Source organism: Pristiophorus japonicus, chromosome 17, assembly GCF_044704955.1.
Source record: "Pristiophorus japonicus isolate sPriJap1 chromosome 17, sPriJap1.hap1, whole genome shotgun sequence".
NCBI classification, from domain to species: Eukaryota; Metazoa; Chordata; class Chondrichthyes; family Pristiophoridae; genus Pristiophorus; species Pristiophorus japonicus.
The window spans coordinates 128,674,437-128,688,075 of record NC_091993.1 but is presented as its reverse complement, the minus strand read 5'-3'; the positions used below and the strand labels follow the sequence as shown (position 1 = coordinate 128,688,075).

General features: G+C 48.8%; 1 protein-coding gene across 1 annotated transcript in view; it reads right to left on the bottom strand.

Annotated features, from left to right (window-relative positions):
- Positions 1–8,815: 8,815 nt before the first annotated feature.
- Positions 8,816–13,639, bottom strand: part of tfeb (transcription factor EB) — a 150,379-nt gene continuing 145,555 nt past the window's right edge. Inside the window, 3 exon segments of the mRNA XM_070859284.1 lie at positions 8,816–9,677; positions 10,967–11,114; positions 12,777–12,852. Coding sequence (XP_070715385.1) covers positions 9,273–9,677; positions 10,967–11,114; positions 12,777–12,852 — 629 coding nt within the window. The 3' untranslated portion in view covers positions 8,816–9,272.

Sequence of the window (13,639 nt, the reverse complement as noted above, 5' to 3'; positions counted from 1 at the left end):
ACAACAGTGAAATTCTTTATTCCCATCCGGGGGCAATACCCTCAATACACAATATCGCTTATCGTGCCGTCTCTATTAGGCCACCTGATCATTTATCTTCATCAGAAACCCAGCTCATCAACACCCAAAGTGAGACAAAAAAACCTTCATCAGAGCCCAACTGACAAAGGCGTCCATTCCTGAGACACTGACTCCCCCGTTCTCCGCACAGACCCGCCGAGAGATACCAGCATTCTCTGTTTCTAGTCCCACACCCCGAGTGGTTTCTCCCTGACTCCATCTTTAATTATTATTGCAACAAAGCTTGAATTTAACAATTTGAAAGAATCCTCCATAAACTTCAGCTCATCCAAAACTCAGCTGCTTCATGCCCGAACTCACACCGAGACCAGCTCACCCACCACCCCTGGCGGGAGGGGGGTTGGGGGAGGGGGGAAGTTGGGGGGGCGGGCAGGGGGCGAGGGTGGAGGAAGAACGAAACCAGATGGTGGTTGGGAGCAGTCCCGAGACTCTGGGGCTTTCCCTCCTCCTCCTGACAAGTGACCGCACTTTCACTGAAACCACAACTGCAAACTAAAGCAGCACATGTCCAGAGAGACAGGTGGCCCTCAGCCCTGGCAATCCGGTATTTGCACGTAGTTCTCTCTCAGTTTGAGCTTCATGGGCCTGGTGGATAAACCCCTAAATCACAACACTAAGAACTATTAGTGGCAGCAAATGACTGTGAAAGGGATTTAAGTTCAAGGCACCGCCCCAACAGCACATGACACACACCATGTGAGCAACGAAAACAGAAAGCTCGGGCACTCCTGAACTCACGGGTTTGACTGATGCAGTAGAGGTGTGATTCTCTCGGCACAGAGCCTTGGCAGGTCACAGATCCAGCCCGGGAGTGTTATAGACCCACTTAGACCCACACTGCCTTCCAGTGAGATGCTGGGAGCAAAGCCGCTCTAATTCAGCCCATAAAAGCTGCGGCAGCTCAATGGGGCCAAACAGGTTCCATTTCCTGGCAACTGGAGCATGGCTGGTCACCACACCTGCTGCAGGAGGCTCAGGCTCCACAAACGGTTCAACCCACGCCAACCAAACACAACACAAGTCTCTTTGCACAATTCACAGCACCTCCCAAACCTGCGACCTCTACCACCTAGCTAGACAAGGAGAGCAGGCACAGGCGAACATCCCTAAAGGGTACAATTCTAAAGGGAGTGCATGAACAGAGAGACCGGAACCAATGTCCTAGGGGGAGTGTTTGCTAGTGCTGTTGGGGAGGAGTTAAACTAATATGGCAGGGGGATAGGAACCAATGCAGGGAGACAGAGGGAAACAAAAAGGAGACAAAAGCAAAAGACAGAAAGGAGATGAGGAAAAGTGGAAGGCAGAGAAACCCAAGGCAAAAAACAAAAAGGGCCACTGTACAGCAAAATTCTAAAAGGACAAAGGGTGTTAAAAAAACAAGCCTGAAGGCTTTGTGTCTTAATGCAAGGAGTATCCGTAATAAGGTGGATGAATTAACTGTGCAAATAGATGTTAACAAATATGATGTGATTGGGATTACGGAGACGTGGCTCCAGGATGATCAGGGCTGGGAACTCAACATCCAGGGGTATTCAACATTCAGGAAGGATAGAATAAAAGGAAAAGGAGGTGGGGTAGCATTGCTGGTTAAGGAGGAGATTAATGCAATAGTTAGGAAGGACATTAGCTTGGATGATGTGGAATCTATATGGGTAGAGCTGCAGAACACCAAAGGGCAAAAAACGTTAGTGGGAGTTGTGTACAGACCTCCAAACAGTAGTAGTGATGTTGGGGAGGGCATCAAACAGGAAATTAGGGGTGCATGCAATAAAGGTGCAGCAGTTATAATGGATGACTTTAATATGCACATAGATTGGGTTAACCAAACTGGAAGCAATACGGTGGAGGAGGATTTCCTGGAGTGCATAAGGGATGGTTTTCTAGACCAATATGTGAGGAACCAACTAGGGGGGAGGCCATCTGAGACTGGGTGTTATGTAATGAGAGAGGATTAATTAGCAATCTCGTTGTGCGAGGCCCCTTGGGGAAGAGTGACCATAATATGGTGGAATTCTGCATTAGGATGGAGAATGAAACAGTTAATTCAGAGACCATGGTCCAGAACTTAAAGAAGGGTAACTTTGAAGGTATGAGGTGTGAATTGGCTAGGATAGATTGGCGAATGATACTTAAGGGGTTGACTGTGGATGGGCAATGGCAGACATTTAGAGACCGCATGGATGAACTACAACAATTGTACATTCCTGTCTGGCGTAAAAATAAAAAAGGGAAGGTGGCTCAACCGTGGCTATCAAGGGAAATCAGGGATAGTATTAAAGCCAAGGAAGTGGCATACAAATTGACCAGAAATAGCAGCGAACCCGGGGACTGGGAGAAATTTAGAACTCAGCAGAGGAGGACAAAGGGTTTGATTAGGGTAGGGAAAATGGAGTACGAGAAGAAGCTTGCAGGGAACATTAAGACAGATTGCAAAAGTTTCTATAAATATGTAAAGAGTAAAAGGTTAGTTAAGACAAACGTAGGTCCCCCTCAGAATCAGGGGAAGTCATAACGGGGAACAAATAAATGGCAGACCAATTGAACAAGTACTTTGGTTCGGTATTCACGAAGGAGGACACAAACAACCTTCCGGATATAAAAGGGGTCAGAGGGTCTAGTAAGGAGGAGGAACTGAGGGAAATCTTTATTAGTCGGGAAATTGTGTTGGGGAAATTGATGGGATTGAAGGCCGATAAATCTCCAGGGCCTGATGGACTGCATCCCAGAGTACTTGAGGTGGTGGCCTTGGAAATAGCGGATGCATTGACAGTCATTTTCCAACATTCCATTGAATCTGGATCAGTTCCTATCGAGTGGAGGGTAGCCAATGTAACCCCACTTTTTAAAAAAGGAGGGAGAGAGAAAACAGGGAATTATAGACCGGTCAGCCTGACATCGGTAGTGGGTAAAATGATGGAATCAATTATTAAGGATGTCATAGCAGCGCATTTGGAAAGAGGTGACATGATAGGTCCAAGTCAGCATGGATTTGTGAAAGGGAAATCATGCTTGACAAATCTTCTGGAATTTTTTGAGGATGTTTCCAGTAGAGTGGACAAGGGAGAACCAGTTGATGTGGTATATTTGGACTTTCAGAAGGCTTTCGACAAGGTCCCACACAAGAGATTAATGTGCAAAGTTAAAACACATGGGATTGGGGGTAGTGTGCTGACATGGATTGAGAACTGGTTGTCAGACAGGAAGCAAAGAGTAGGAATAAATGGGGACTTTTCAGAATGGCAGGCAGTGACTAATGGGGTACTGCAAGGTTCTGTGCTGGGGCCCCAGCTGTTTACGCTATACATTAATGATTTAGACGAGGGGATTAAATGTAGTATCTCCAAATTTGCGGATGACACTAAGTTGGGTGGCAGTGTGAGCTGCGAGGAGGATGCTATGAGGCTGCAGAGTGACTTGGATATGTTAGGTGAGTGGGCAAATGCATGGCAGATGAAGTATAATGTGGATAAATGTGAGGTTATCCACTTTGGTGGTAAAAACAGAGAGACAGACTATTATCTGAATGGTGACAGATTAGGAAAAGGGGAGGTGCAACGAGACCTGGGTGTCATGGTACATCAGTCATTGAAGATTGGCATGCAGGTACAGCAGGCGGTTAAGAAAGCAAATGGCATGTTGGCCTTCATAGCGAGGGGATTTGAGTACAGGGGCAGGGAGGTGTTGCTACAGTTGTACAGGGCCTTGGTATTGTGTACAGTTTTGGTCTCCTAACCTGAGGAAGGACATTCTTGCTATTGAGGGAATGCAGCGAAGGTTCACCAGACTGATTCCCGGGATGGTGGGACTGACCTATCAAGAAAGACTGGATCAACTGGGCTTGTATTCACTGGAGTTCAGAAGAATGAGAGGGGATCTCATAGAAACGTTTAAAATTCTGATGGGTTTGGACAGGTTAGATGTAGGAAGAATGTTCCCAATGTTGGGGAAGTCCAGAACCAGGAGCCACAATCTAAGGATAAGGGGTAAGCCATTTAGGACCGAGATGAGGAGAAACTTCTTCACCCAGAGAGTGGTGAACCTGTGGAATTCTCTACCACAGAAAGTTGTTGAGGCCAATTCACTAAATATATTCAAAAAGGAGTTAGATGAAGTCCTTACTACTAGGGGGATCAAGGGGTATGGCGAGAAAGCAGGAATGGGGTACTGAAGTTGCATGTTCAGCCATGAACTCATTGAATGGCGGTGCAGGCTGGAAGGGCCAAATGGCCTACTCCTGCACCTATTTTCTATGTTTCTATGTTTCTATGTGCACAAATCGCTGAAGGGGACAGGGCAGGTTGAGAAAATGGTTACAAAAGCTTACGGGATCCTGGGCTTCATAAATAGAGGCACAGAGCACAAAAGCAAGGAAGTTATGATGAACCTGTATAAAACACAGGTTCGGCCCCAACTGGAGTATTGTGTCCAATTCTGGGCACCACACTGTGGGAAGGATGTGAAGGCCTTAGAGAGGGTGCAGAAAAGATTTGCGAGAATGGTTCAAGGGATGAGGGACTTCAGTTACATGGATAGACTGGAGAAGCTGGGGTTGTTCTCCTTGGAGCAGAGAAGGTTGAGAGGAGATTTGATCGAGGTGTTCAAAATCATGAGGGCTCTGGACAGAGTAGATCGAGAGAAACTGTTCCCATTGGTGGAAGGGTCGGGAACCAGAGGACACAGATTTAAGGCGATTGGCCGAAGAACCAAAGGCGACATGAGGAAAAACGTTTTTACGCAGCGAGTGGTTAGGATCTGGAATACGCTGCCTGAGAGGGTGGTGGAGGCAGACTCAATCGTGGCTTTCAAAAGGGAGCTGGATAAGTACCTGAAGGAAAAAGAATTGCAGGACTCCGGGGAAAGGGCAGGGGAGTGGGACTGGCTGAGGTGCTCTTGCAGAGAGCCGGCACGGGCTCGATGGGCCGAATGGCCTCCTTCTGTGCTGTAACCGTTCTGTGATTCTACGACCACCTCCCAGTCACACTCCATCCTGACTGGGAAATATATCGGCTGTTCCTTCATCGTCGCTGGGTCACAATCCTGGAACTCCCTCCATAACAGCACTGTGGGAGCACCTTCACCACACGGACTGCAGCAGTTCAAGAAGGCAGCTCACCACCACCTTCTCAAGGGGTAATTAGGGATGGGCAATAAATGCCGGCCTTGCCAGCGATGCCCACATCCCGAGAATAAATTTTCCAAAACACACACTATGACCACCCCCATGCCCAGTAGATATAACACACAGTGACAATAATTCTCAAAGATCAAGGTAGGTGAAGTTGTGACAGGAGCAGCCCTCGGTGTTATGTCCCGTGATGTACACTCGACCTTCCATCCCAGCTGGCCATGTACTGCCCTCTCCTGTCCCGTAGGGGGACGATGGATGGATATGTCCAACTGCAGCTACACTGGCCAAATGGGACTCCAAAGATCTGCCAAACATTAACACAGGCACTGAGCGTAACAGCAAAATGAAAAGTTTGGTGAGGGAGGGGGCGAGATACAGATTGTAACACAATCTCAAGGTATAAGTAGCAATCACAATCTGCTTGGCTTCACACAAAGTTTGCAATACTTTTTAAAACATTGGGTACAGACTATTTACAAACGCAGCCCATCTCCAACTATTATACACACCAAACAGGCACGCAATCCTTTTCCATACATTTAGCACATTTTCGGAACATAGCGAGCATGGACAAGTATGGAAGAAGAGAACTTGAATTTATATAGCGCCTTTCACAACCGCAGGACATCTCGAAGCGCTTTACAGCCAATGAAGTACTTTTGGAGTGTGGTCACTGTTGTAATGTGGGAAATGCAGCAGCTAATTTGCGCACAGCAAGCTCCCACAAACAGCGATGGGATAATGACCAGATAATCTGTTTTTTGGTAGTATTGACTGAGGGATGAATATTAGCCAGGTCACTGGGGAGAAATCCCCTGTTGTCCTTCTAAATAGTGCTATGGGATCTTTTACATCCACCTAAGCGGGCAGACGGGGCCTCGGTTTAATATCTCATTTGAAAGATAGCACCTCCGACACTGCAGCAGTTCCCTCTGTACTGCACAGGGATGTCAGCCTAGATTATGGGCTCAAGTGTCTGGAATGGGGCTTGAACCCACGACCTTCTGACGCAACGGCGAGAGTGCTGCCCACTGAGCCACTGAGAAAGGAACAAAGTTGTCCCTTCCAAACAGACCATTGCACTGTCACACACTCTCCCCGCCTCAGTAAATCCCTTGATGAGGGGAAGAGATTCACCCCTTAGGCTCCCAAACTACATTCCTTGATGTTCTGGATGGCTTGTTCCCTCAACCAACACCAATAGGTTTCAGGAGCAGATATATCAGACCCCGAGCTGCTCGCCCCAACACAGAGCAATACGAATTCCCAACATTCATGGCGTTGAAAAGTTTTAAAGAATTCCAGGGATGTAGAATTCCCTGTAGTGGTTTATTTTCTCCGATAGGAAGATCAAAATTGCTTCTGGGTGGTCACCAAGAAATTGGGGGAAGATCAGTTGGCCAACAGCCATGAACCATCTTACAATGAGTGGTGGTCGAGACTATTGCAGACCATATTTTGCAGACAGTTATGTGGAGCATCTAACCCGTCACACGGAGAGGAAGCCACATACTGGGCAAATGCTGTGGACAAAAAATACTTGGAAAGGAAACAATTACAAGGCAATAGGGAGTGGGACTAATTGGGTTGCCCTTACACAGAGCCGGCACAGGCACGATGAGCCGAATGGCCTTCTGTACTGTATCGATTCTACGTCTCAATTTAGCATTTTACGCTACTCAAAAACTTTTAGCGGTAATTTGACAACCCACATCTCCCTTGGCTGAGCTTCACGCATAGGAAGACTTCAGTCGCGATCTGCAAGAATTTCCGACCAACAATTTCAACCAATTTGATATCTCTATCTGACTAACTTAAGCTGCATCACTTCTAGCCCTCCAACCTGTATTGTTCACGATAATCAGCGTTCCTGCCGGTGTGAATGTTTCCCTGATAAGACTACTCCATTTCAAAGATGTTTTTATCAAACTTTTTTTGGGGGCCATGCGAGCTAACTCCCCCCCACCCCTGGTGGCATTGCTCGCATGGTTGTCTAAGGCCTGCAGCACTTGCGACGTTTAACCTCACCAATCCCACTGCCCAGGTACGTCATGTGGTCACAATGCTCACATGCTGAGCTCAATTAGAGGTTACATACTGGGGGAAGTTTCAGTAGGTTGGCAGCTGCTGGTAAATCTGTGCCAGGACCATGTTACTGTCCATACACTTGTGCTTCAACTATGTATTAGCCACTGGTTAGAAATTCTGCGGCCCTTAGACAGACCCATGGTTAAACTTGTGTGCACGTCTCGTTGATGTAATCGGGATGCAACTTTGCCATTGAAATCAGGCCCCCCCCGCGCCCCCCCCCCCCCCCTCTCGAGAGGGCGGGTTTTGTGTGCCTGAATTCGGGCAAGTTAAAATGGGGGGCACTTCCGAAACTTAGCGCAAACTCACCCCACCCACGCCCGCACTGTTGCTGACAAACAATTGGACAGAAAGAGACTCATGGTTTCAATTTCATGTTGATAGGGCCACAGAAAATGTCATTCTCCAATAATCTCTTTGCTCTACTGAAATAACTAACACATGAGTGAAAGTGGACAGTAACTCTTAGCAAGTTGTCTAATGTGGGGAGCAGGGTGGGCCGGGGGAATGAGAGCTGAGCCCAATCCAGGCTTCACACGACACTGAGACCCATACACTAGGAGTCACTGGATAATGATAATGGCCTTTATTGCAAGGGAGATGGAGTATAAAAGTAGGGAAGTCCTGCTACAACTGTACAGGGTATTGGTGAGGTCACACCTGGAGTACTGCGTGTAGTTTTTGTCTCCATATTTAAGAAGGGATATACTTGCAATGGAGGCAGTTCAGAGAAGGTTCACCTAGTTGATTCCTGGGATGAAGGGGTTGTCTATGAAGAAAGGTTGAGCAGGTTGGGCCTGTACTCATTGGAGTTTAGAAGATTGAGAGGTGATCGTATTGAAACATATAAGATTCTGAGAGGGCTCGACAGGGTAGATGCAGAGAGGATGTTTCCCCTCATGGGGGAATCTAGAACTAGGGGGCATAGTCTCAGAATAAGGGGTCACCCATTTAAAACAGAAATGAGGAGAAATTTCTTCTTTCAGAGGGTCGTAAATCTTTGGAATTCTCTGCCCCAGAGAGCTGTGGAGGCTGGCTCATTGAATATATTTAAGGTGGAGATAGACAGATTTTTGAACGATAAGGGAGTGAAGGGTTATGGGAAGCGGGCAGAGAAGTGGATCTGAGTCCATGATCAGATCAGCCATGATCTTATTGAATGGCGGAGCAGGCTCGAGGGGCCGTATGGCCGACGCCTGCTCCTATTTCTTATGTTCTTACATATCAAGGAATTTCCAACTCCTAGCCTGGGGGTATTGAACACCACTGTCCTAGCCCAGATGAGGGATGGGGGGGGGGTCTCAGATCTTCTGGGCTGTTTGGCTCAGGTACAGCACCAAAAGCCATGTCATTCCATCCAGCCAGCAGGTGACCTCGGGAACTTTAACCACTCCCGGGTCAAAAGGGAAGATTTTAGAAAATTCTAATTTTAAATGTTATCTGGAGACAACCCGCTGCCCTCCCCTCCACCTCCCCATCCCCTCCTCCCACACCCCCACCCCACCCACAGTACGCTGAACACTGTTGGGTTTTCACAATACAAACTGTGGCTCAACAGGAACTTGAAGCCAAGGCGTCTCTGGGAAGGAGTGTCTCAGTGATCTGCAAGTTGCCTGTGGTGAACTGCTGCCCCCAGTTGGAAACATGGGCTTGAGGAATCGCCCATATAGACTACGGTGTATAATGGCCGCCGGCATCACACTTCAATAGGGCGGAAGAACGAATGAAAGACGGAAACTTAGCTCCACAAAATCACTGTAAAATATGGTCTGTGAAATGAGATGACAATATGAAAATCCTCCGGCCCAAGAGGTCCAGTAAAAAGACAAGGGCAACTTTTGACACATTCGTAAAATTCAGTCGAAGTTCAGGACACGGGCTCTCGAGCCTCAAGCGGCTGGTGTCTCCGCACCTTACCCATCGGATAGTTTTATGCCCTGTGTGTGTGCGGATAACTGCGGCCAAGTGTCGCGTGTCACAGAATGTCAGCATCGTCCATACTAATGCTGCTCCTTCTGCTGCTGGCTTTGGAAGCTTCGGGGGACCCTGAGGAGAGCAAAGGGTCTCTGCCCAAGGGGGAGAGCGTGTCGTCCATCATCAGCATGTCATCCAGCTGGTATTCCTTTTTGGCGGCGATGCCGAAGGAGAGGTCAGTAAATTGGCCCATGGGGTCAGCGAAGCCCAGCGAGTTGTCGCACAGGTCAAGGGACTGAGCAAAGTCCAGTTGGCTCTGGGGAGGCTGCTGGTGTAGCTGGTGATGCTGGAGCGAGTCCATGACATTCTGCTCATGTTTGATGAAGGGGCCCGTGAGCTCCGATGTGTTGAGCCCCGAGGGCGAGACGGTAGACAGTCCGTGGGCCTGAGCTTGCATTTCCAGCTCCTGCGGGCAGGCAAGAAAAAAAATGGCTGTCATTAGAATTTTTTTTATTAGAAAAAACTTGCATTTATATAGCGCCTTTCACAACCTCAGCACTTCACAGCCAATGAAGTACTTTTTAAGTGATGTCCCACAACCAACATAACAAAAAAAAGATGATCTGGTCATCACATTGCTGTGTGTGGGAGCTTGCTGTGCGCAAATTGGTGCCGCATTTCCCACATTACAACTGTGACAACACTCCAAAAGTACTTCATTGGCTGTAAAGCGCTTTGCAACATCCCGTGGTCGTGAAAGGCGCTATATAAATGCAAGTCTTTCTTTCTTTAATGTAGGAAACATAGCACTTAATTTGCGCACAGCAAGGCCCAAACAGCAATGTGATAATGACCAGATAATCTGTTTCAGTGATCAATGTTGGCCAGGACACAAGGGAGAACTCCCCCTGCTCTTCTTTGAAATAGTGCCAAAAGATCTTTTACGTCCACCTGAGAGAGCAGACGGGGCCTCGGTTTAACGTCTCATCTGAAAGACAGCACCTGCAACAGTGCAGCGCTCCCTCAGTACTGCCCCTCCGACAGTGCAGCGCTCCCTCAGTACTGCCCCTCCGACAGTGCAGCGCTCCCTCAGTACTGCCCCTCCGACAGTGCAGCGCTCCCTCAGTACTGCCCCTCCGACAGTGCAGCGCTCCCTCAGTACTGCCCCTCCGACAGTGCAGCACTCCCTCAGTACTGCCCCTCCGACAGTGCAGCGCTCCCTCAGTACTGCCCCTCCGACAGTGCAGCGCTCCCTCAGTACTGCCCCTCCGACAGTGCAGCGCTCCCTCAGTACTGCCCCTCCGACAGTGCAGCGCTCCCTCAGTACTGCCCCTCCGACAGTGCAGCACTCCCTCGGTATTGCCCCTCCGACAGTGCAGCACTCCCTCAGTACTGCCCCTTCGACAGTGCAGCCCTCCCTCAGTACTGCCCCTCCGACAGTGCAGCACTCCCTCAGTCCTGCCCCTCCGACAGTGCAGCACTCCCTCAGTCCTGCCCCTCCGACAGTGCAGCACTCCCTCAGTACTGCCCCTCCGACAGTGCAGCACTCCCTCAGTCCTGCCCCTCCGACAGTGCAGCACTCCCTCAGTACTGCACTGGGAGTGTTAGCCTAGATTCTGTGTTCAAGTCTCAGGAGTGGGACTTGAACCCACGACCTTCTGACTCAGAGACGAGAGTGCTGCCCACTGAGCCTTGGCCGACAGCCGATTGGTTATTGCTCATTATTGTGGGGCAGTGAGGAGTTCCTGTTCTCACCTGAATGCGAAAGCGGAGGTGGCTGTTGTTCATCTCCAGCCGCTTCGAGTGGCCCTCCATCTCTCTGGTTCTATGCTGATCCTTCTGGAGTCTTTTGATGTATTCCACCGAGGCTTTCAGTATCGTCCCCTTGTTCCAGCGGACATCCCTGCAGCAGCAACGAGCGGGGACTCATTGAGGGTTAGAAACCACTGACCAACAGTCTCACAGGGTCATAACCCTGTAATAAACCCGTGATGACCTTAGCTGGAAGGTCACGAGACCCAGGAGTGGAAAGAAGCGATAAAGGTCTTTGGGCATAGTCAGTGGGATAAAGGACCTCCCAGGAAAAGATAGTGAGCTTGCATAGAGGACTGAGCTAGCCCTACCGATGTACATCGTACTGCACCGTGTTACAGGGGACACCCCCAGCTATTCAAGGCTCTAAAGGGAACCAGTTAACTGAATAATATTCTTGTCATAATCACAAACTCTGTAACTGGGGACATACAAACTCAAGCTCAAGAGGGAAGGTGAACAGGCAGTTTGGATTGAAGTATCTTGCACAGAGGGTGGGGAATGTGTGGAGCAGATTGCACAGGCACCTCGCCCCCGCTCTGCACCTGGAATATTCTCGGTTACCACATGCCAGAGTTGGTAGCATTTTGCTCCCAGGTCAGGCAGGGCTCCTGCTGTTCTCAGATCTTGGGAATTTCAACGGAGCAACTCCAGGATGCACAAGAAGCCTCCCTGACACTGAAAACACTGACGTCGCTCAAAGGTGAGAATATGTGATGTAACGTGACGTGACAAGGTGCGACCTAATGTGGCGTGACATACTTCCATGCAGGTAAGAAAATCGATGTTTGTAACAGAATATCTTTATCAATATGTATACAGCAGGGAGAATACATGGAATATAAAGTACCCCAGCGTAGACCTAAAACCTTCACATCATGATTTTATTTATTAGGTACAGACCACCATCCTTGTTGCTGCTAAAGTTGAAATTAAAATCTCGGCCGACCAATGGAAGAGTAGCAATCTCGCTACTGAAGAAGAATGAGAGGTGATCTCATTGAAACATACAGGGTTTGACAGGGTAGATGCAGGGAGGATGTTGCCCCCGGGTTTGAGAGTCTAGAACCAGGGGTCACAGTCTCAGGATAAGGGGTCGGCCATTTAGGACTGAGATGAAGAGAAATTTCTTCACTCAGAGGGAGGTGAATCTTTGGAACTCTCTGCCCCAGAGGGCTGTGGAGGTTCAGTCGTTGAGTATATTCAAGACAGAGATCGATAGATTTTTGAATATTAAGAGAATCAAGTGATATGAGGATAGTGCAGGCAAGTGGAGTTGAGGTCGTGATCTTATTAAATGGCGGAGCAGGTTAGAGGGGCCGAATGGCTCCTATTTCTTATGTTCTTATCCCTGGTCTGCCTGAGGGGTAAGGGCAGGCAGTGTGGTTCCTGAGGGTTGTGGCCAGTTATTCCCACAGGACTTTTGCCAACTGCCCAACAAAAGCGGAACTATTTAACAGAACATTTATGGCACATTCCATATTCAAAAAGATTGGCCAAGCAACAATATTTTAGTTTCTGAGTTGGGTGTTAGAACGAGGGAGCTCTTGATTGAAAACCCAACCACAATTCACTGGGTCAAACCACGGCCAATTTCAGCCAGCCCTAAAGGTGGAAAATTATCAAAATATTTTCAAAATGTTGGCAAGCACACGGGAGCAGACCAGCTCCAAATGGACATTGCACACGGGACGGAGGTAGCTGTGTGAGGCGTCAGTATTAATAATGCATAACAGAAGCAGTGGCTACTCACAGATCGTTGGATTTGGGGATTAACATTCCCAGCTCTTTTATCCGATCGTTGATGTTAAACCTTCGCCTCCGTTCAACTGGTGGAAACATGGAAGCCAAGGTAAGTGCGAAGACAGTGTACAGTGCAGCTTTCGAATAATGTCGCAATTTATTCCGTCTCCCTGGTCGCAGGCCTTGGCAGCTCCGGGGCAGTGGGGGTGGGACACGTGGTCTGGGTGCTCAGCTCATCTGCCTCTCGAGCTCCCCACCCTCATAGCAGACAGCGATCGCCCGAGACACCCCACTCCTGCTCACAGTGGGGACCAGCAGTCCCAAGTGAGGGTGCAGTGCAGTGACACCCCCTGTTCATTCACACTCCCCTGTCTGGGCATCAGTGCCGACGCTCTGCTCTGCTCTGCTCTGCTCTGCTCTGCTCCCCTCCCCTCCCCTCCCCTCCCCTCCGCCTGCGATTTAGTCCCACAATCTCTCCACCTCCAGCGCCTCAATTTAATTCCCAAATTCACAATTCCACCAGGGAAAGCCCAGTCTCCGAGGGCCGGCTGGTCTTGTACATTCCGGGAAATAAAAATAAAACTCGAGTAAGAAAAATCTTGGCAAGTGGAACTCTGCCCCAGGTGTGCGAGGATCTAAAACTAAAGGAGAGAAAGACAGACTTGCATTTCTATAGCGCCTTTCAGGACTACCAGACATCCCAAAGTGCGTTACAGCCAATGAAGTACTTTTGGAGTGCAGTCACTGTTGTAATGTGGGAAACGCGGCAGCTAATTTGTGCACAGCAAGCTCCCACACACAGCAATGTGATAATGACCAGATAATCTGTTTTTGTGATGTTGTTTGATGGCCCAGGACACCGGGGATAACTCC